This window comes from Anolis sagrei, chromosome 3, assembly GCF_037176765.1.
Source record: "Anolis sagrei isolate rAnoSag1 chromosome 3, rAnoSag1.mat, whole genome shotgun sequence".
Classification (NCBI taxonomy): Eukaryota; Metazoa; Chordata; class Lepidosauria; order Squamata; family Dactyloidae; genus Anolis; species Anolis sagrei.
In genome coordinates, this window is record NC_090023.1 from 119,796,591 (window position 1) to 119,820,908 (window position 24,318).

General features: G+C 42.6%; 1 protein-coding gene across 1 annotated transcript; it reads right to left on the bottom strand.

The window, feature by feature from the left end:
• Positions 1-6,472: 6,472 nt before the first annotated feature.
• On the bottom strand, positions 6,473-13,144 carry SLITRK1 (SLIT and NTRK like family member 1). Its single transcript, XM_060769508.2, has 2 exons — positions 12,909-13,144; positions 6,473-12,784 (listed from the first exon to the last, which is right to left on the bottom strand). Exon 2 carries the CDS (start codon positions 11,089-11,091, stop codon positions 9,016-9,018), a length of 2,076 nt encoding a protein of 691 aa, XP_060625491.1. The 5' UTR covers positions 11,092-12,784; positions 12,909-13,144; the 3' UTR covers positions 6,473-9,015.
• Positions 13,145-24,318: the final 11,174 nt, after the last annotated feature.

A 24,318-nucleotide genomic window follows, 5' to 3' on the forward strand; every position in this document is an offset into this window, starting at 1 on the left:
GTCTATTATAGCTGAGGCTAATAATTGGATTTAAGCCAGAGTCTCTTCAGGCTAAATATCACACCTTAGCCATGCACCACAAGCATCAATCAGGCAACACAATATCACAGTTTCATCAATGCAACAAACCCCCATACATCACACATATGTACTGCTGTTAGCCAACTGATTACACCCAGCATTTTGATCATGTTTTAAAATGGAACTAAACAACAATTAACAACATCAACAAAAACTCCTTCCCACATTATAATCACTGTGACATAAATCCTGTGACAGCACTCAATGTGTCGAACTAAAATCATAGAATGATAGAATTACAGAGCTGGAAGAGACCTTATGGGCCATCCAGTCCAACCCCCTGCCAAGAAGCAGGAAAATTGCATTCAAATCACCCCTGACAGATAGCCATCCAGCTAATGTTTAAAAGCATCCAAAGAAAGAGCCTCCACCACAGAGAGTTCCACTGCTGAACAGCTCTCACAGTCAGGATGTTCTTCCTAATGTTCAGGTGGAATTGCCTTTCCTGTAGTTTGAAGCCATTGTTCCATGTCCTAGTCTCCAGGACAGCAGAAAACAAGCCTGCTCCCTCCTCCCTATGAGTTCATAGAATCAAAGAATCATAGAGTTGAAAGAGATCTCATGGGCCATCCAGTCTAACCCCCTGCCAAGAAGCAGGAAAATTGCATTCAAAGCACTCCTGACAGATGGCCATCCAGCCTCTGTTTAAAAGCCTCCACTCTGGGGCAGAGAGTTCCATTGCTGGACAGCTCTCACAGTCAGGAAGTTCTTCCTACTGTTAGATGGAAAGTCTTTTCTTGTCGTTCGAAGCCATTGTTCCGTGTCCTAGTTTCCACGGCAGCAGAAAACAACCTTGCAGCCTTCTCCCTATAACTTCCCCTCACATCTTGATACATGGTCCTCTTCATGTCTCCTCTCAGCCTTTTCTTCTACAGGCTAAACATGTCCAGCTCTTTAAGATGCTCCTCATAGGGCTTGTTCTCTAGGCCCTTGATAATTTTAGTCACCTTTCTCTAGATACATTCCAGCTTGTCAACATCTCCCTTCAATTCCAATGCCTAGAAATGGACACCATATTCCAGGTGTGGTCTGACCAATGCAGAATAGAAGAGTATCCTTTTCACACGTACTGCTATCAAACCAGGCATCCCCCATTCCCTCATCAAATTAAAGCCTTTCAGACCACTACCAAATAACTATGAAAACTCTTTTTTTATTGACAACTAAATATTTCTTCTTCCTATTTTGCCATTTGCAATAAGAGGAAGTAGGGGTAGAGCAGTGTTTTCCTATTGAGTGGTTTATGGGAAGACAAATTGAACTAAGCCAATGGTTTGAGAAAAAACTCCACATATAATCTTCACTACAGCAATTATCACATATGAAATATTTACTTCAAACACATTCTGATACAATTTTCTCAAACACATCAACTTCTCAATATGTCTCCATCAGTATTGTGCATTTTCTGTCAATTTATTGATGTTTCTGAGCATCTACCATTTTGAGACCTAAATAGGATCAGATCTGCAAGTGCTCAGCTCCAAAAAACATAAACAAAAACCCTGAATTCATATTCATCTAAAGGGTGAAGTGTGGCATATGTACAATAAAGGTAAAGTAAAGCTGGGAAAATATACTTTTTCAGGATAACACATCACAGAACTTTCTTGCAGCCAGGGTGTGTGAGAGCTGTGCCTTGGAAGAGAAAGAGGGAGAGGGAGAAGAAGATGCTATAGCTTGATGATATAGACAAGGTTTTTTAAGCACATGCAAACTAGTTACAAGCAACATTTCTACACATGGGACGTGCTTGTCAGCCTTCATCTGCATGGATGCTGACTGTTGATTGGCTCACATATCAGTAGAGATCCCATGTACAAGCAAATTTATAATCTAGGAAGCAATAATATTTTAGACCTATACACCCTGATAGATGACCACAGCTATACAAGTCAGAGTGGTTGCTTGTGTAGAGTCATTCATTTCTAGACCTGATTTCTCCATGTAATTATCCCAACACATTTTGAGCTCTGTTCCTTTCTCCACATGATCACATGATAGATGAGAAAGTGAATGCATCCTAATGACTGAAATGATACAGTGAACAGGAAGTCTAAGATATTCTGTTGAGAGATGTCTTTCTACTGGATTCACTATTGATGGATGCACTATATTGCCAAGTTTAATTTCATAAGAATTAATTTCATAAGGCACTATCTAAACCTTTAGAAAATTAATCATGACACATTGCTGCAAAGGCTCAAATAAATGAAATGGGCAGGGAAGGGAGCACTGGGGACCTTAGCTTCAGCATCTAATTGGATCTTGATTTTTAAAAGGATAGCATTCTTCTTCTCAAGATCCAATATAATAACTTTAGTAAATGTCAATGTAAGTTCTTCAAGCTTTTGTTGTCACAAAACGTTGTCTTCTTTCTAATGTCTGTCTAATCTAGCCTATATGCTGAGAGAAGAAAGAATATAGGACTGGAAAACATATGGGCCTTCAGGTGGTGGACTGCAACTCCATAGCCCTAAGCCCCAGCCCCAGCATAGGCAATAATGAGGGACTAAGGGCCCTTCCACGCAGCCCTATATCCCAGAATATCAAGGTAGAAAATCCCACATTATTTGAGTGTGGACTTAGATAACCCAATTCAAAACAGATAATATTACTGATCATATTAATAAACTAGCAAACCCAATACAATGTCACAGACAGAAGCCATACTATTAGCCCAAGAAAGTAAAGGGAGGCATGCCCATTGCATGTTATGGAGATAAGAGTGGCATGTGATTCTTCTTTCCATATATATGAGAGTTCAGTTCCAGATGAAATTTTATCATAATTGTTAAGGTATCATAAAATTTGAATGTGGAGAAAGTGAATATTTCAGAGTAACCCATTCCTATCTCCAACACTTTGTCGGCACACTCTGCCAAGTAGAAGAGTCATTCCCTCTCCAAGCATTAACTTGGTGGTTGCAGATACTTTACTAATTTCTGTTGTTCATGATCACAGACTAAGTGTTCATTAATCCAAACATAAGTTCACAACCTAAAACAACTAAAACCATCGAGAAGCAGTGATACACCACTGTAAGGCAGGTTTATGAGTCATGCTGGCTCTGTAGCAGCTGTAGCTGTATGTATAGTCCAAATCCATGTAGGATTCAAGAGGAATTTGACATGTACTGATTACTTCTTATGTACATTTAAGCTCAGCAAAATGACCTTGGAAATAAATTCCTTGGTTAGACATGGTTACAAAGACCTCATATTGTAAGAGGGCTTCCTCGGTCATCCAAACAACTAACCACATGGATATAAACCAAGTGGTAAGGTTATGAGAGTAAACAAGAGTTCGATGCAACAATTATATTGGTATAGTATTCATGTTTACACACAAGACTGAATGATCTCTATCCGTTCCACATTTTAAAGAAAACAACATTATTTCTGACCATTTTTTCAGAGAAGAGTTAACATTGGTAGATGGATAAATGTGTAGCTCCTTTATTCCTCATCCTCGCTATATGAACTGACCATGACTAGAAAGCATTATGTAAATGAGACTCCTTTGTAGAGCATTCTATTAACAATTAGTTGAGTGGAAATAGAACCTGATTTCAAACTTTGCTGTTCTACATGGAGGATGAAGCCAGCACGTGCAAACTTATCTACATCTCGGTCTTTCAGTCCTCAAAAATACTTCTGAACACCTAAAGCAGTGGTTTCCAACCTTTTGTATTCCAGGTGTTTTGGACTTCAATTCTCAGAAATTCCAGGCATCTTAGCAGCTGTTACGAATTATGGGAGGTGAAGTCCAAAACATCTGGAGGACCACAGGTTGGGAACCACTAACCTAAAGAGAACTGTGAATAAAACTGAGTGGTCAATGAAGATACCTTAGCACAAATTGGGGAGTCCAGCTTCATAAAGGGAGATAAAGAGTTAAATTCAACAAGGCCCTCTGTCTATGTAGAATTTTGGAAGAGCTACTCTGTGGAGGAAGAAAACAGTGCCTTCCTCCATAGTGACTGAATGCACCTCAGATGTTGGGTGTCATTAAACAATAGCAAATTGTTAGATGCATTTCTCCTTGAAATTTGTTGTGGCTAATATTGATACTTCCATGAAGATTTGTGAGATTTCCTTCTCAGATTTCAAAACAACTTGATTCACCTTGGATACTATGAACCTGGACATTGCTCTGCCTCAAGCAACACAATGTCTTGAGCTATCTTTAGCTGGAATTCAGTGATGTAGGAATAAATAAAGATAGCTACCAAATAGTAAAATACCATGAATGGCCTATATTCTGTCTTAGGTACTTGTACAAATAATGACGTGTCTAGATCAGTGGTTCTCAACCTGTGTGCCCCTAGATGTTTTGGTCTTCAACTCCCAGAAATCCTAATAGCTGGTAAACTGGCTGGGATTTCTGGCAGTTGTAGGCCAAAACACCTGGGGACCCACAGTTTGAGAACCACTGATCTAGACACGTCATTATTTGTACAAGTACCTAAAACAGAATATAGGCCATTCATGGTATTTTACTATTTGGTAGCTATCTTTATTTATTCCTACATCACTGAACTCCAGCTAAAGATAGCTCAAGACATTGTGTTGCTTGAGGCAGAGCAATGTCCAGGTTCATAGTATCCAAGGTGAATCAAGTTGTTTTGACATCTGAGAAGGAAATCTCACAAATCTTCATGGAAGTATCACTATTAGCCACAACAAATTTAAAGGAGAAATGCATCTAACAATTTTCTATTGTTTAATGACACCCAACATCTGAAGTTGCCTGAGGTAGCTGCCTCATTCTGCCTGTTGGCAAGGTCATCTGTGACACTCAACTGTTATCCATGTCCCAAAGCATCTCCTTCTGATTGTGTTGTTACCCATTACTGTTTCTTTCCATAACCAACAATGTAGAACCAAGTAATCACACTGCTGCCATCAGCAACACAGAATGCCAAAAGAAGTGTACACAGAACACACATCAAGACAAGTTTCAATAGCAGAGATCTTCTCCAACGGAAGGAGCTAATTCATTTCTTATCCAATTCAGTGCATTACATAGTGAAAGATAAATCCCATTCAGCTTTCTAAATAAATAAGCATGTAAGATGCTCATATACATTCAAGGATACATTCCTATAGCAACAGATCAAGTTATGGCCTATTCTTAGCTTCATGGCATCAGAGAAAATAGTCCGTCTCAAGCGATAGAAGTAAATAAGCAATCTCCCTTCTGCTCCTGTTTTTCATACCTGGTATTACTGAAATCTCTTTTAAGTTTGATGAATTGAAGGCTGATTCAACTGGAAGCAGCATCCTTCATATAGCACGCACAATATTTATAGCTTCACTGTGGTTCTTAACACTCGAAACACAGAAGACTGCATAACATATAGAGATACATAAATGACTAATAAGGTCATCATAGTGGTGTCGTATATGCTTCCAGTTGCATAAATATTATGGCAGCAGTTATACTTTACAGAATGAATAAAACATTTTATAGAATTTAATAATAGATGCAAGGGAGATATATTGCAACATCCCCCTGCATTACTCATTTGCCGCTATTACTCCACGTATGTTAATGTCTTCTTTTATAATTTTATAAAGCATAATTCATGGTCATATTGAGTGTATATGCAAAAATTATCTGCATGATAAAATCCAAAACCATATACTGCATTTCATGCATCAGCCAATGATTAATGTTGGCTCATCAATCAAAATCTACTTGTTTCTGTTTTAAAACAAAGCATTAGAAACCCTAAAGGTAACAACAAAATGGGAGAATTATCTGAATTGCAGGTAATCGAGTAAATGGTAAATGGCATTAACTGAAAGGTGTTCATGTTTTGGGTGGCAGTGGATTGAAAAGCTATATAGTAATCAATGTGGCAATGCTTTTGTTGAGTTTTGTCTAGAAAGATAAAAATACCTTTAAGGGTTTTACTCAAAAATCTATTTACATAAAATTCTTATAAAGTTTAACTCGTTTGTCTTTCAAAAGCAATATAATGTGAAGTTTTCTAATACCAAATGGCAGAACAATTGGGATGCTGTTAAGTTCTGTAGTCCTGTTACATTCACAAATCAGTATGAGTTACGTCTAACCACCACTGTTTCTCCAAGCTGTATTTTTACCTCCACTGTCAGTCCTTTAAGTATTTATGCTACTGATGATACATTCATAACCAGCACTGTGACTCAAACTGTAAGCTGTTAGTTGCTAGGTATCCCTAGCAAATGAATGGTACCTTGAGCAGATTTTAATGGAATGTGTTTAAAAAATACACTGATTAAGCCGATTGAGACCTCAACACTGAAGTCTTTATCCACACAATATTCAGATTCAAACCTCCCAAATCAGGAAAATAAATAGTAAAGGGACTTTTTTTAAGTAGCCATACTTTATACAAAGCAACAGGGCTTTTTTGTTTTATTACCAAAAAGGTTATACAAACAATATGAAATAGCAAGACAAAATTGAGGAAGTTCCCATATACTCTTGGCATATTATTCAGTTCCCATCTCTACAGCGCTCCCAGTAACACTTCAGCTCTTTACAAACTGATTGTAGAGTGCCTCATTTCCCTCTGTCATTTTCCTCTCCCTCATTTCCTTTTTCTTTTCCTTTCACCACCTATATGCACAAAAAAGGGAGCCAAAATATGTATATTTTACACCAACATCCCCATCTGTTCTTTCTGAAGTTGCGCTTCGTCCCTTCCAGTGCTTCTCCTCTTTAAAAGGATTCTCTGCCTGCAGAAAGCCAGAAGCAACGTGACTGAAATCTTTCATTTCTCCACTGGGATTTTCAGCGAAGGAAGCTGCAATTGATTTTTTTGTGGGGGTGGGGGTGGGGGGGGTGTTCCTTGGCATGTATTACCTAGTTAAGGGCCAGCCTATTGTGCAAGGGAAATCAAAGGCAATGAGCTCAGGTCTGGCAGAAGGGGGCACAGAAGGATTTATTCCAAGACCTAAAAGGTGACTGGACTCAGAGGTGAAAAAAGGAGGTTAGGAGATTCCATCACCAATTAGTTTACCTCTCCTCTCTCCCCCTCTTTCTTTTTCTTGCTCCATCTCTAACAGATGTTGGAGCCCAATTGCCACCAGCACCCTAGCCTGTCCATCATCCAGTTTAAAGAATTGCTGCCCAATGAAGTCTGGTCCCTGTATTAATGAGAGTGATCTAAGGCAGAGTCAATTAAATCAAATTCCCACCCACCTCCCTCATCTATCTGCAGTGTGCAGCGGCAGCAGCAGCAGCGGCATTGGCACCACCAATAGCATACCCAGTATTAATAAAGGATTTCAGTGCTGCATTCAAGGGAAGGGAAGGGAGGGGAGGGGGAGGGGAAGGGGGACCACTGCTGAGTGAAATTTATATGGTTTAGAACCAGAAGGAAGCACACTGCAGGACACTGCACTTGAATGAAAGCAAAGCAATTCCCCCCAAGACTCATTCTGGCACCACTAAAATTACAACACAATACAGTAAAAAAAAATCCCCCTTGAAATAAGAAAATGACACAAGAGTGAGGGGGCAATTAAAAAAAATAGGAGTGACCCAAGCTTTGAAAACATTTTCACTTTAATACTGAAAAAATATGCCATTATAAAATCCTCAAATAGGATGAGTAAGTCTCCTTTGCTTCCCCTGCCCCTCTCAGCTCAGATATCCCCCTCTCCCCTCATTGGTTTGTTTTTTTAACGATTGAGATGGAGAAGAGCACAAAAATCTTTTGCCATTGAACTCTGCAGCTTAAGCACTCAGGTGGCACTAAGCGGTCGTGCTTCGCTGCTTCTGATATTCGTGTTCTTGTTTTCCTTTCCTTTCATTAAAAAAGGAATTCTAACATTCTAACATTTTTATCACCAGCTGTGGGTATTCTTTTCATGTTTGTTTGGTTTTACATTCAAATGGAAAGGCATTATTTGAGATGTGATTTTTTTTTCCCCCAAAGGAAACTCAAAAAGAACCAGAAGCAAACCAGCCCCCTCCTCCCTCCCGCCAACAGAGAGAAAATGTGCCCCCAAAAGTAATCTTCCCCCACCCCAAATGCAAAAACCTGAACCCATGAGAATATAGCCATGCAAACATGTCTTAAATAAAATCTTTACATTTTTCCTTGTTTGTTTCACAGTAAAAGGACGATCTCTACTGCCTAGCAATCACACAAAAATAATGGCGAAATGGCACTTTTTTATTCTTATTATACTGTATTTTGTATATAGAAAGTTTGATACGATGGAACTTATCAGGTAAGAGGGAGGACGAGGTGAACTGGACGCTGCTTCCATTTGGGGCTGGAGCGTCCCTGGGTAGTTTGTATCCATGCGAACCATGCAGCAACTTGGGTTGGTTGGTTTGTTCTAGATCAGAGTTACTTATTTACAATACATTCATGCCTTCGTGCAACTGGACACTCCTGCCTTGTTCACAGCGAGGAGAGCACTAGTGAGAGTCTTTTTCTCCCCATCACGTACAGCCACTAAATCCACTTGGTCATTGTAGGTCATCCGCAAGAGAGTGTGTTCTCTCTGTGGGTCTTGCTTCCATGTTGAGCTGCCATTGGCTTTTTCAGTAGATCCTTCTTTCCTTCTCATTAGCTATGCACAGTTACACCAAGCAAAGCCTCAAGTTGGGACTAGGCAGGTAGGAGAATGGGGAGGGGGAAAAAGCAAGCTCCCACTCAAAACTTTCCCTCCAGTTTGGTGAGTGGGGTTGGGTATTTATCACCAGAAGGTAGCTTTAGTCACCAGAAGGTAGCTTTAGGCAGGCTAAGCCTCATCCCTTGTTGTGGTCCATTCACACCAATGGACGAGACAGCAATGCACAGATCACGGGAAAGGAGCTGTTGAACCACTGGAGGGGAACTGAGGTTGCTAGCTGCTGAAGTTGAACTGATTGCCCATATATGATTTGAATATTTTTATTTTTGTATGTTCCCACTCTTGTGTCTCAGTCTGATAAGGAGTGAGAGCCACAGTCATATACCCTATGGGCTCCATCTGTATTGTAAGGTCCATTGTGCCAGTAGGAGGAGTCACAGACTGTCTGTAAGGAGTTGATCTCAGAGGCAGAGGAGTTGGCATCCCTCCTCTTGGAGCGTTTCCGGTTCCTCAAGATAAAGACCAGCATGCCAACCACTGTGAAGGCAGAGGTGACAAAGACTAACAAAAGGCCAGGCACCAGCACTGAAATGGAGACTCTGCTGGTCTCCAGGTAGGAGTTGGAGTGAGTCCCAGTCTCAGCCAAGCCAGTGCTGTTCTTGTGAGCAGAAGTCAAGGTAGGCAAGGCTTTCAGTTGAGGGCAAATGGCCTCATTGGAGAGGGATTCAAAATCCTCTTTGAAGAATTCTTCTGGTGTCTCGCATCTCAGGTCACTCATCATTACCTTGGGCCTCAACATCTCTACCCACTGTTTGAAAGGAACGATAGGGCACTTACAGTCCCATGGGTTGTCATGCAGATCTATTTGAGTGATTGAGGTGAGCTGGTCGAGTACACCTGCCACTGGTAAGAACAAAAAATAGTTGTTGTGGATGCTGAGCTTGGACAGAGAAACCCCAGCAAAGACGTCAACAGGGAGGGACCTCAGTAGGTTGTTATTCAAGATGAGGACCCTCAGTTTGGGCATGGCATTAAATGTCCCAGGCATGATCAGTTGGATGACGTTAAATTCCATGTTTAAGTACTCAAGGTTTTGCAGGCCATTGAACTTCTCCCGAGACAGAATGTCCAAGTAGTTATTGTCCATGTACAGCCACACCAGCTCCAAAAGGTTCTTGAAAGTGTTGTTCTCCATGGTGGCAATGTTGTTGTTGCCCAAGTCCAACAGGTTCAGTTTCCGATAATCCACAAAATGCGACTTCCGAATTGTGTGGATCTTGTTGCCCCTTAAGAAGAGCTCGTGCACATTGGCGGGCTTGGGCTTCAGGTCCACCAGACTGCTGATGTTGCCTTCGTTGCAGTTCACCTTGAATCCACCAGGGATCTGATGACAGGAACAGGTGGCAGGGCAAGGTGTGCTGGTGGAGGACTTGCCTTTGGCACTGAGCACTGAGCTGGCCACAGTGGGCCTGGTCTTGATCTGCCAATTGACAGGGATCTTGGTGCCTCCATGAGGAGCGGAGCCAGGGGTGGCCGGGTCCTCCTTGCCCTGGGCCTTAAAGGGAGTGGGGATGGGGCCTGGCTCACAGGTCTCTTCCTCTGCTGGAGGAGCTGCCAAACTGGAGTCCACCCGATTCTTCCTGCACAGCTCTCGCTCGGTGGTCTCATTTAAATCCTTGCCCTGCAGGCGAGTGGGGGCTTCGCAGACCACCCGGCCAATCAGCGCATTCTTGGGGATGTTCTCCAGCCATTCCTTCAGGGAGAGCAGGTCGCAGGTACAGTCCCAAGGGTTGTCCTCCAGCAGGATCTCCGCAATGCCTGGGATCTGCTCTAGGACGTCCTCATAAGGCAAGGTTTTCAGGCGGTTGCCCCGCAGGTCCAGGTGGGTGATGGGCACATACTGGAACACGTTGGCCGGCAGGACGCTGATGAGGTTGTCATTCAGGATGAGCACCTCCAGCTTGTTCAGGTCCCGAAAGGCCCCCGGGTCGATGTCCCTCAAGAGGTTGAAGTCGGCCTGGAGGTACTCCAAGTCGTCGAGGCCCAGGAAGGTCTGCTTGCGGAAGGACTTGATCTTGTTGTTGTTGATGTGGAGGCGCTTCACGAGCTGGAGGCCCAGGAAAGCCCCCGGCACGATCTCGTGCAAGCCGTTGTTCTCCATGTGGAGGCTGACGGCATTGTAGAAGTTGGCGAACTCATTGGGGAAGAGGCGCGTGAGGGAATTGCCGTGGAGGAACAAATGGTAGAACTGGGACGTGGGGGCCGAGAAGCGCTGGAGGCTGGTGAAGCCTTTCTTCTCGCAGTCGACGTGCAGGTCGCCCTCGACCTCGGTGCAGGAGCAGAGCTTCTCTTTGCAAACGTCCCCGGTCACATTCCCGGCGGCCAAACAAAGCGACGTCTCCAGCAAGAGGATCCAAAGCAGCATTTTTACACCCGGCGAGTCATCCCCGAGCTGGAGCGCGCCTCGTCTGCACAGCACACACACACACACTGGCCAAGGAGGAGGAAGAGGAGGAGGAAGATGAGGAGGAAAAAGAGAGAGAGAGAGAAAGCACTCGGCGCTGGTATCGCAGTTAAGGAAGTTCCTTCCAGGCTTGGAATGCCCGAACCATCTTCAAGAGGGAAAAAAGGGGGGAAAGAAAAAGGGGAAGGAGGGAGGAGAGGATGAAGTGGTGGAAGGGCCAGAAAAAGAAAGCCAAACAGCGGCGTTGGCAAAGGGGTGAAATGGGGGAAAGGGGGTGGGAAGGTAGGGGGCACAGCCTGGTCTCCTCTCAGCCCTCTTTCCCCCTCCAAGCGCTGCAACAGCCCGGGCTCCAGTCAGCGATCATATCCGCAAAAGGAGAGGAGGAAGAAGGGGAGGGGGCCAAGTTGGAGGCCCCTTTCTGTCCCCTCCAGGGCTCCCCTTTGCCCAAGGAGACCGCCAGGCATGAAGAGGAAGCCCCGCTCTCTTTCCTGGGCTCAAAGCAGCCAAGTCTCTCTCTCTCTCTCTCGGAGCAGCAGCAGCAGCAGCAGCGACCTGGCGCCTAGGAGGACTCGGCAGGAGCCGCTGCAGAGGCGAGGGGCTGGGGGCGCAGCGGAGGAGGGAGCAGGAGGAGGGGAAAGAAGAAGAAGAGCAGAAAGGCCCCCCTGGGCATGGCTCGGGCTCCGGACTGACCTTGCTCGCGCCTCGCCTTTGCCCCGCCGCCGCCGCCGCCGCTGCTGTTGCTGCTTCTTCCTCCGCCCGGGAGGCTGTCCAAGGTGCTGAAATCACGCCCCGGACGCCCAAGCCTTGGCGCGGCCCGAAGCCTCCCGCCGCGCTGGCCTCAGGGCTCCGTGCATGGCTCTCTCTCCCTTGGCCGCCTTCTGCCTCGCTGTCGCCCCCTCCTTCCTTCCCTCCCTCCTCTCTCTCTCTCTCTCTCTCTCAGTCTCTCTCTTCCGTTTCCCTCGCTCGCTCTCCGTCTCCTTCCTCTCCTCCCACCCTTTTCTCCCTCCCTCTCTCGCTTCTCTTTCCTTCCTTCCTTCCTTCCTTCCTTCCTTCCTTCCTTCCTTCCTTCCTTCCTTCCTTCCTTCCTTCCTTCCTTCCTTCTTCGCGCCTCAGGGGCTCCGGTGCTTCCCGCAGTGGCCCCGATCCATCCGAAGCCGAGAGAGGCAGAGGCAGAGGCAGGGGCGAGGGAGAGGGGCTCAAGGGAAACGGGGCTTGGCGGCGGAGCGGTGCTGGATCCTGGCGCGGAAGGGAAAGTTGAGCATGGCCTCGAGCCCGCCCTTCTCCGGAGAGGCCTCGACGTCCGGTTGTCAAGCGCCTAGCCGCGGGAGGAGGAGGAGGAGGCAAAGGAGGAGGAGGCGGTGCGGCGCGCCATTTTCGCCCCTCGCTCCCTCTCGGCCTCCCTCTCTGCCTTCTCCCTGCGGTGGAGAGCCAGCCTTGTCACGCTGCATTTGGCGTCTTTCCTGGGCTTTAACTCGGCGCCCCCTCCTTCCTCCTCTCCTTCCTCTTCCTCCTCCTCCTCCTCCTCCTCCTCCTGTGGCGTCTTCCTGCCTCTCTCTCTCTCTCTCTTTCTTTTCTTTTCCTTTCAGTGACTTCAGCTGCGGCGGAGGAGTCCCCTGAACTGCCCGGGAGAGGAGAGCAATCTTCTTTCCTCCATCTGCTCGAGAAAAAGAGTGGAGAAAAAGAGAAAGAGGCGTCGATGGAGCGGCGTGAGGGACTCCTGCTTCCCCCCCTGAGGAAAGAAAGGGAGACAGGCAACCGAGGGGCAAAGATCCTCTTACCTTTTCTTTGCGACTCTCAGAGCATCGTTTCTGCCTTAAGTGGCGCCAGGGGGGAGAGAGAGGCGAGAAGGCGGCGGAGGAAAGGGACGGGGCCTGTCACAAGGTCTCCTGGGCTCTGCGAAGCCACTGGGATGGTCTCCCTCCGTCGCTTTGGCGGAATGGCTCCGAGCCCAGAAAAACCAGTTGCATCTCGGCTGATGCAGAGGCGCCCCCCCCCCCTTCTTTCCCCGCCGCCTCCTTTTCCTCTCTGCGGTAAAGGAGACCCCGGAGCTCCCCCTGCTTTCCTTGCCTCCCCTCCTTTCCCCGGTTTGGATCCTCTCCCAGGATGGTGCCTCTGCCTTTCTCCAATGGCATGGGCTCCAAGGGGGGAAGTTTGCCTCCAACTTGGGCTGGGAGGGAGAAGAAGAGCCGCCAGAGGACGGGCTGGAAAAGAGTGGGTGGACGGACGCGGGAAGTCAGAAAGGCAGCTCTCAACTCTTCCCCCCCTTCTCTCCCCCCTCTCTCTCCTTCTACTGTATTCTTTGGACAGCCAAGCCTTTCTGCAGATCTTCCGCTCTGAAACCCACCAACCTCCAGCTACAGCACCTCAGTGAATCCCATGCCCAGGGTTAGAGTAGATGTGGGCAGAGTCCACCTGTCTCTCTGCCTGCCTCCTATGGCAGAAGTCCAAGAATTGACTTTTTTTTTTGGTATGCAGGCAAAAGTAAGAGGTAAGGAAAGAGGGAGGGAGGGAAGAAGAGGGAAAGGTGTGAGGCAGCCCCAATGACACAAGGGACCCAGTTGGAAGAAGGGGTGGAGCAAAGGGAAATGTGGGCATGGGGTGTGTGCAGTGGACTTTGGCCCTCTGAAGCAAGGAGGCAGGATGGGGCTGAGCGAGTAGCAGCCACAGCACTTTTCCTCCTGTGTCAGGTGGTAGGAGAGCCCAGATCACCTCTGAAGAAAAGTACCTCATGATGCTTGCTTGGACTTTTTTCCTGTCTACAGTCAATGTAGCCCACAGATCTATTAGGCAATGTGGAAAACACTTTAGGTCAATGATTCCCAACCTTCCTAATGCCACAACTCCTTACTACAGTTCCTCATGTTTGGTGACCCCCAGCCATAAAATTATTTTTGCTGCTACTGTAATTTTGTACTGTTATGAATCATAATGCCAATATCTGATATGCAGGATGTATTTTCATTCACTGGCACAAATTCCCAATATGCCCATATTTGAATGCTGTTGGGGTTGGGGGGGGGGGGTTATTTTGTCATTTGGGAGCTGTAGTTGCTGGGATTTATAGTTGACCTACAATCAAAGAGCATTCTGAACTCCACCAACGATGGAATTGAACCAAACTTGGCACACAGAACTCCCATGACCAACAGAAAATACTGGAAGGGTTTGGTGGGCATTGACCATGAATTTTGGAATTGTCATTCACTCACATCCAGAGAGCACTGTGGACTCAAAGAATGATGGATCTGGATTAAACTTGGCACAGCTACTCAATGTGCCCAAATGCAGACAGTGGTGGAGTTTGGGGGAAAATAGATCTTGACATTTGGGAGTTGTAATTTCTGGGATTTATAGTTCACCTACAATTAAAATCATTCTGGACCCCACCAATGATAGAATTGGCCAAACTTCCCACACAGAACCCCCACTCACAGTGAAGGAGGGCTTTTGGTGGAAGGATTCATTGTCTGTTTCCAAAGAGATCCTGTCCCCCAGGTCAAGAAATGCTGCCTTAAGGTGAAGAGTGGAAGCATCCTCCATAGTTGCCTTGCTTCCCTTCCTTTTTTGTTCCTCTTTCTTTTTCTTTCTGCCTTCTTTTGCATCGCGTCTTCATTATATTTCTCTCTTTTGCCCTCCATCTCACCATGATTTACTCCCCTTACCCCACAGGGGCATCACAGTGAGTGCTTTTCTAACAGTCCTCTGTTTAAAGTAGCAGGGAAGATTGGTCTAGAAGTGATCAGTTGGCAGGAGGTTGAAGTGAAGAAAGTTAGCAAAGGGATAGTGAAAGGAGAGGCATGAGTCTGGGACATCAGTGGCTGGCACAGTTGGGGTTTAAATCAGGCACAGTTGGGGGTTCGAAGGAAGGGAAGATGGCAGAATAGTGAGACAGGGTAGTGAGAGAGTAACAGATTAGAGAGATGGGCCAAAACTAACCAAATGAAGTTCAAGAGTTACAAATGCAGGATACTCCACTTAGGCCAAAAAAATATGCAAAGACACAGAGCGGGGGAGAGGGGGCACCTGGCTCGAGAGCAGTATGTGTGGAAACGATCCTGGAGTCCTCATGGACAACAAGTTAAACATGAGTCAACAATGTCATGTGGTGGCAAAAAAGTCAATGGTATTTTGGCCTGCATAAATAAGTATAGTGTCTAGATCCAGGGAAGTCATGCTACCCCTCTATTCTGCCTTGGTTAGACCACATCTGGAATACTCTGTCCAAAATTGAAAGGAGATGTTGACAAGCTGGAATATGTCCAGAGATGGGTGACTAAAATGATCAAGGGCCTGGAGAACAAGTCCTATGAGGAGTGGTTTAAAGAACTGGGCGTGTTTAGCCTGCAGAGAAGGCTGAGAGGAGACTTGATAGCTATATATAAACATGTGAGGGGAAGTCATAGGGAGGAGGGAGCTAGCTTGTTCTCTGCTGCCCTGGAGACTAGGATGCAGAACAATGGATCAAACTACAGGAAAGGAGATTCTATCTGAACATTAGGAATGCTTCTAGAACATGGCCATACAACCTGAAAACCTACAACAACCCATTAGGAAGAACCTCCTAACTGTGAGAGCAGTTCAGCAGTGGAACTCTCTGTCTCGGAGTGTGGTGGAGGCTCCTTCTTTGGAGGTTTTTAAACAGATACTGGATGGCCACCTATCAGGGGTGCTTTGAATATGATTTTCCTGCTTCTTGGCAGGGGATTGGACTGAATGGCCCACAAGGTCTCTTCCAGCTTTATGATTATATAATTCTATGAGTGCAAAGGAAGGGAGGCAAGTTGTTGGAGGCTGAAAAGTTCCTCTAGGGTGGTGGGAATATTGTAGGACTTCAGACAAATTTCTCCCTCTCTCTGATTAATGAACTTGCTTGAGGTAGAAGACAAGATGGGGTGAAGACAGAAGGAAGCATGGACTTTTCTCCCATTATAAGTGGCAGGAGATCACAACCTGCACTCCCAAATGAAGAAGTTCTCACCTAGACAATTTAAAAATTGGGGGGGGGGGGACTGCTACCCATGTAGCTCCACTTCCAAAAAGTCGCTCCATCTGGAGCTACTTTCTTTGGTCTCCTCTTCAGTGGAGAAGGCAAAGCACTTCCCACCGCAGCTGCATGGGGAGAGGGAAGTTCATTATTGATGTGAACAGCTTATGGCACAATCATTCCCTGTTACCTAGGATAAATATCAATAAAGATGACAAAAAAGGATACTTACTTACACCTCAGATGGCAACCTTTTTAGAAAAATTGCACATCTATATTAGATGACTACCTGGAAGACCTAGATCAGAGCAATCCTATTAAAATCCAAGATAAACACTTTAGCATCTGCTTTGAGTCTTCTTTAAGAGAGGAATAATAAGAATAATAATAATCCTATCCAGCTGCCTCTTACCTCTGAAGACAACAAATCTAATCTTTATCACCTCAATGTTTTCTATTATGACATCTCAAATAATTGAGATATTCATATCCCAGGCACAAACAGAGATTGCACATATAAACCCATAGTTACAGATCCGCAGATACATGTTCCATGAAGGAGGAGGCTGTCATTGTCCTTCATGATACCTTTACAAGCATTGACATACATTTAGGATCTATATTATATTTAGTCATAGTTGAAATTGCTTTCACTATTCGAGTAACCCTAGCTCTCCTATCAGTTCTGTTAACACATTTTATTTGCATTTTTTGAGTTTCAAACCAGTTATGTGAAGCAAGAGTCTTTATTTGACGTTTCTTAGTGTTGACCGTATTTTCCCTGAAAATATAGACCCTCAATTCCTAACGTTTACTTTTAAAAAAAATCTATTCCAAACATAGTGAGAGGGGAAATGATGCTGTAGACAAATTAACTAAGTAAAGACAGAAATCTCTTATCACTGGAAAACAATTTCTTACTTCCTTAAAAAGCAAGAGACTCAAGCAAGGGTGAGTTTCAAAACAACAAAAAAATATCAAGAACTGCTAACACCCAATAGAAGGGATGCAGAGAAGAAATGCTGTCTCAAGGTGTTGAAAAAAACAATTTTATTTTTCTATGAGCCCAACATGTTTTGGCCTGTAATATTTAATGGCCTTCTTCAGGGGCTGATAAAAGATAAAAGACAGAAAAAAGGCAATACGTCAATAACAAAAATACTACTAGAAACAAGTTACTGTTTATCAATTAAGTGTGCATATATCTTACATAAAAGTGCATGTAAAATATCATAAGTTTTGAAACTATTGAATAACACAAATAAATTTATGAAGAAATAAAATGTAACTTACAATGCAACTTTAAATCTGCCTGCAGGGGTCCTAAAATGTGTCTTCCATGCTATTGCCTCACTACTGATAGTTTGTGAAGTAGGAGGCAGAGTATTGCATTGTTTGTGTTTTCCATTTTCCCCCCAGCATATACCAAGGACATCCTTACCATAACAATTCTATAGCCAAATGGAAAGTTAGAGAATATGTGAAAAAATGAGTTTGAAATAAGATGAGTCTAGGTCTACATTTCGATCATGGGGGAATAAATTCTGAAGTCTTAATATGCAATCCATTTTTTTTAAAAAAGCAGGGTGTTCTCATTGTGAGAAAAGTATTTCTCAAGCACCCCAAAACACCCAAAGTAGATAGATGATAGATAGAGATGTGTGTGTAGGCTATACAACAATATAGACTATACAATCATAAATCTGTGCTCCATTTATATTCTCCATCCATCTATCCACCCATCTATCATTTGTCTATATAATAACTATCCATACACACTCATATGCACAGGTGTGTGTGTATATGTTATTGAGCAACAGGAACAAGCAAAAGAGATTCAGCCATGCATTTCCTACCACATTTGTAAATTGAGAGATACATCAAACTGGTCAATGAATACTGATGGAACAATAAGAAGAACTCTGTCACGCTTAAGCAAATATGTTGTTATTTTACTTCCAGATGAACTAGGACTGCAGAGCATGATGTTTGACCTACAGCTCCATTTGCTCCACTCAACATTATTAATGGCAATGGATAGTGGGAGCTCTTATGCAAAACATCTGGAGGGCTAAAGATTCCTTCCTGGATCCATACCACAGACTGAATTAAATTAGTTGAATGTGTTTCCTGTTCTAAACTTCGGATAAATAAGTTAAGTTAAGTTCACCCTAACCTTGATTGTCTAAGTCTGGAACCTAAACTTTTTTTCATGCAGCTGCTAGACAAATCATATTCAAACTCCCTTCCCAACCACCAAAAAAGCTTCAGAATGTGCTCCCAAAACTTGTGCCAGGACATGCAACTTGTGTCTAAGACTCCTGAAGGTGAGGAGGAAAGAGAACAGACTATGTCTGAATGTTTGATCAGACCATTCCATGTAGCTATCACACTTATTCCAGCCTCATAGACATCTGTATCAATAATATGCCTTCAGAGTGATCTTCACATGCAAAGCTTTCCATTCATTCCTACAAGATTGGCTAATCTGGGTTGACTAGCATCCCCAAGACTGGATGACATGATGTGGCTTGGTGTTTAATGTATTTTTCCTCTGTAGTTAGCTATAGGGCACTGGATATGCCAATATTAAAAATGTCAGGCCTGTTTACAAGCATCAGTGCCTTCTTATGCCAATTATAAATATGGGACTGAATCATAGTTCACATTATTTGAAAAAAATGTGCTTAAAATAACTACTATAAGACAACAATAAGAGTTTAGAAGTTGCCCTGTTGTCCTTTCCTCCCTCTCAGTGTAACTATGCTGGAAGAACACATTTTCAGGCACTTCTTGTTATAATAATTTTAGACTACAAGAAAGTAGGTATTGTGATCAATATACAATAGAGCTCTCCACTTTTACTAATTTGACCTTTTACTATTTAAATTGCCTTTCCTATCTTGATACATTCAAGGCATCAAACCAGAAGTGCAATGAACCAACCAACAAGTCATAGAAGAGAATATTAAATTTACCAGAACACTTTCAGCACAATAGCTCTACTTGGAACATGGCTGGTTAAAGTATATGCTGCCCTTTTCTCACATAAGTAATAATGTAATAAGAAAGCTTCTCCCACTTTGCCTTATTTAAAAGTTGCTGTAAAGTAACAAAGAACTGCACACAGAAACAGATATGGTACTTTTTCAGAGAACTCCATTAAGAAAGAAATGCAGCACTTAAATTTCTTTTTAAGACTCTACAAAACATTTTTCAATTCAAGGTTAATGATCAAAGGACAAAGTACACTATGTGAGAGCATCTGAGAAAAAATGGTCTCCACTGAAGCCACTAATAGTTTGTCTTGAGGAACTAATTCAGAGATGAGGAAATGGTCTTCTGGATGTTAGCAAACTGCAATGCCCAGAATTGCTCATGTTGTATATGGCTGGGGTTGATAGAAGTTGTGGTCCATAAACAGCAATGCAGATGTCAATCCTTGAGATATCTCAACATCAGAGGTTTGAGAGGGCAAGACAAAATGCCCCTTGTCATTTAAGTCATGTAAAAACTAGTTAAGTAGAACCTGCCTTCTAGACAGTTGAAACAGTGGTGCAGAAGAGCACTGGTTAGCAAACCGTCAGTTCCCCCATTTGAGAAACTGCTACAGAGATGATTTAGAAGGTAAGACTTTACATTCTTATTGTGGAGGTTCTGATTTTGAGACTCTGGACTTTCAACCAAAAGCAAGTACCTATGGTAGCTTGACCTCACCTTCAGATTTTTCAATTCAAATAAAAAAATCTGATTCATCTTCTTCATCTTCGAGCTGCTTGTTGTGAATCATGGCATTGCTTTTTTAAAAAGATGAATGAACTCATGATTCAAGTACCATCTTTTCTGTCATTCACTTCTTTCTTGAATATGTTTTGATTTGTCACATGCCATGTAGTAAAAGTCATCCAATGGATAAAAATTGATGTTCCTACCATATTCTAGATGATTCAGTATCGTGTGACACATTTAGAATAAGTGATATGCAGAGCTACTTATGGATTTCTTCCCATTTCCACTTTCGTGATCAGTTGTTTGTTTCTTTGGGATTGTTTCTTTGGGATGAAATCCATCATTTTGTAAATGTATACTTCAGTGGTGTGCCCATTTTTTTCTTGTTTTTACCCCCCCCCCCCTTCCATATGCACACACAGTTGCATTGTAGTTGCTACATATTTTGGTCAATACAGTGGTGCCCTTTCTTCCCTTCCCTTCCCTCCTCCCCCACCCCACCTGCTCTTCTCTATTGAGTTCCTGTTTCATGGAAGAAGATTATTACTTTAAAGATGTGCACTGGATAACAACTCTAGATTGGACCCTCAGGCTAATCGTTGTTTTTAGATACTTTCTGAGGAGAGTTTCCCCCCTGGTTCAGTCATATTCAAAGCCCTCTGTCCATAGTTGTGAGTCTTTTTCTCGTTTTGATAAACTTTAGAAATGGTTCTCGGTCTTTTTTGTAGTTGTTTTGAGGTTTTCTTCTGAGCATTATTGCAAATTTATCAATTTCTACCAGATTAACATCTTCTGCAACCCACTCTTCTGCTATTAGTATTTGCATGTTTTTTTCAGTTTTGTGTATATAACATTATCATCCCAATTATCACATATTGAAATATTTTTGGATTTATTGATTTTACATGTCAGTTTGGTAGTCCTTGTAGAAGTAGTTTAGGGTTCAGATTAATTGTTACATTTTTTGCAGTAGTTTTGTATTGAGTTCCAAAATTATCTTGCTTTAGAGCAGTTCCACCACATGTGGAAAACATTCCCACCTCTTTGCCACACTTCCAGCATGTATTTCTTGCATTTTAGGCATTTCTGCCAGCCGCTCAGGAGTTAGATATCATCAGAACATCATCTTGTAAAAAAAAAAAATCTTTTAAATCTTGATATAAGATTTTTTTGAGTCTCCTTTGGAGAGATAAAGCGGAGTATAAACAAACATAATAATAATATCCCAACTTCCACTTTTTCCCGACTTTCTAATTCAATACCATATCCCATGTTTTGCACCCATTTTATCATACAGTCTTTCACTGGTTCTTCCCATTTCTAATGTACTTTTAAAAGCTTGCACCCAAGATTGTATAACAAAGACATAACATGCAAGAGGGTGCTTTTATGGCATCTGTAAATATAGGCAACATTTTAACATCTGGCTGGCTGGGAGCAAGGATGCATCACATACAGAGGGGTAGACCTAGAACTCTATTTGAGCATGACCTGTCCCTTTGATGCCTTTTTCCAGCTTTGAATTTTGGCCAACTCTCTGAACCTGAGCTTAGCTGGTCACTCTGGAGATGATATGAATTCCCCTGCTCATACTGTATCTACTTAATTGGCTTATAGTGGTATTCATAGTTTGTCCTTGAATAGATTTTGGGGGAGCATATCTCAGTTCAGTGTACATGGCATCTGCTTGATAATGGGTGCTCTGAGACAGCCTCTTTAGGTCTCTTGTTCACATTCTTTAGTTCTGGTGACTTGGGGAGCTGTGAAAGACTGCCTTGGGGAATAATTTGGGGAGCTTTTCCTCTCTCTCATAAAATCTGAGTTTTCCTTCCATATAAAGGTTGGTTGGAATAAGCAACACCTAGCATTGGATTCTATATCACAGCCAGTTATTCCTTTCCCTTTCTCTTTCATTCAGATATAACTGACGCTAAATTGGTCATATAAAGTGGTCTTTAAACTCAAAAACTTTGTGTCTGGCTCATTATTTCATGGTTGGTCATCAATTGAAGATATTGTTTGTGAATGACACATCCCCCATTGGCTCAAGGGTTGTCAAGTGGGGCTATTTTGTACACATTTGGAATATGAATATTTTGTACATGTAATCTAGAACATTTTTGTTCACATTCATTTTCATGTGGCCATAGCCATCTGCCATTGAATACATACCAGAATGCAAATAATGTCCTGTACACAGACAATCTGGAAATTGTGGACCTGGCAAATTCATTTCTTCACACATCAGTTCGGATTCTCACACACCCTATTTAACATATCATCAAGTTGGAGCTTAGTAAAAGAACTCACTGGAGATTCATTCAGACATGATGGAAATTCTGTTGCCAGGAAAAGAAGCCAAATCTGAAAGAAATCTCTTCATCCTGATCTTTAACTTATTGCTGTTGGGATAGATTCAGATTAATACTACTTTTTGTGTCAGGAATGGGACTTAGTATCCACTTCATCAAGTTGGTTCTTCAAATGGTTCCAGTGCATGATTTATCCTAGTGCCACATTGTTTTTTCACAAAACCTATTTCCCAAAGTCACAGAAAGATTAGAAAGCAAATACTTTTCTCAATCCACCCTCATCTTTGGCTGGAGAGGTGACTCATGCATTGATTCTCCAGTAATCCCTATAAAATGTGTTCAATATAGAAAAGGGCTGTTTCTAATAAAGAGGATCTGCAGTGACTTAGTCTCGTTTCACTTGCACTGATAATATGTGGAGAAATTCCAAACAACTGCATAACTTAGTTAATGTCAGTGAAGACAGGCCACAGGGAAGGATCGTGTGACCAGGCAGACTCAGAAGGATAGCAGACCAACTACAGGGATGACAAAATTTCTATGGTACAAGTGAGTAATACAAGGGGCCTTATGTTATTCACATTTCATTAGGAAGAAAGTGGGTTCATATCTATCACCGCACACCAGTTTACAAATAATTTCTGATTTCTTGCATATAATAAAGATCCCAAGAGAAGTCTCCACAAGGAACACAAATCTTTTATTGAAAAATCAAACAAATATGCCTTTAAACTCATTGAAGGCCCTCTGGGGGACTTCAGTGTGCCAGCAAAGTAAAATCAAGCATCAGGCTTCAAGATTTAGTTAAACATATAAATCCTGGCTTACACAATACATTTTAGATTTTATGGGATACACTGCCACAACTACATCTTCCATTACCGAATTGAAGTCCTTTCTCAGGTCACTGTATGGCAGTATTGACAAAATGCACCTTCCAACATTGTTATACCAAATTCTTATAATCCCATTTAACCTGTCCAGTTGTGGTAAAAAACCTGGACTACTGATTGGTTCCCAAAACCTATAGTTGATTTTAACTCCAAGATCTTCCAGAGTCTGGCAAAACCTTGTTCTTTGCCTTCATTTCATCTGTGTCTTATTTGATCCTTTGATCCTTTAACATGCCAGGCCTTCAAACCAGCAGTTCTTCTGGTGCTAAAATCACTTAACACAGCGATGAAGGATAATGGGAGCTGTAGTTCATTAACAGCTAATGCATTAGGAATTACCCACCTTGAAGTTGTTCTTGATCATGTACATTCCATTCTTTATGCCTGAAAAACACTTTGTTTACCAACTATAACTCTTGTTGAGTTTTCAAAGTGGAAGAGTTTCCTCCTTGGTTAACCTGATTAGTACTGAAATATGCAATTTAGATTTTATTATCACTCTAATAGAGGTTATAGAAATCAATTCTTTTTTGCAAGAAATTAATTTAACATGAATGCCTATTGTCCATCTGACAACTGAACTGTGAATTAAAGTTATTATACAGAATGCAGACATAATGTCAAGACAAGCTTCTGCAACCAAAAAAGTGAATGTCCTTCAGAATTGTGAAATCTGAGTCTTTGGAAATATATGGTATTCTTGGCTAAAGCGTGTGTGTGTGCATGCACTTTCAAATCACATGGGAACTTATGAAGACCCCATCCATTTCAAAAGAATTTTCTTAAGTCAGGGTTTCTTAAACTCTACTTCTCTAGAAGTTTTGGACTTCAGCTCCCACTATTCTGAACAGATTGTAAGCTGACTGTGATTTCTGGGAGCTGAAATACAAAACATCTGGAGGAGCAGAGTTTGAGAAACACCATCTTGGGTGAAGAAAACTCAGACGTGGTCTACAGCATATAGCAAGAGAGCTATATAGGGTAATTTACATATTTTCTTTTGGTTGACCAGTATTGGCATTGACAAAATCAATCAAATTTGTCTTGATACTTTATTCATGTATTTTATTTTTCAAAATAATAATAATAATATAATGACTAGAATTCATGATTATAGCTATGAATGTGTAATCTAAAATTACACATTCATGATTGCTTCATATTTATAATTCCTATTTTCTACATATTCAAAAGTGTAGGGAAAAAATAGGAATTTTGAATGTTCCCTAATTCAGACATACCAGGCAGCAGTCACTGTAATCAACAAGGA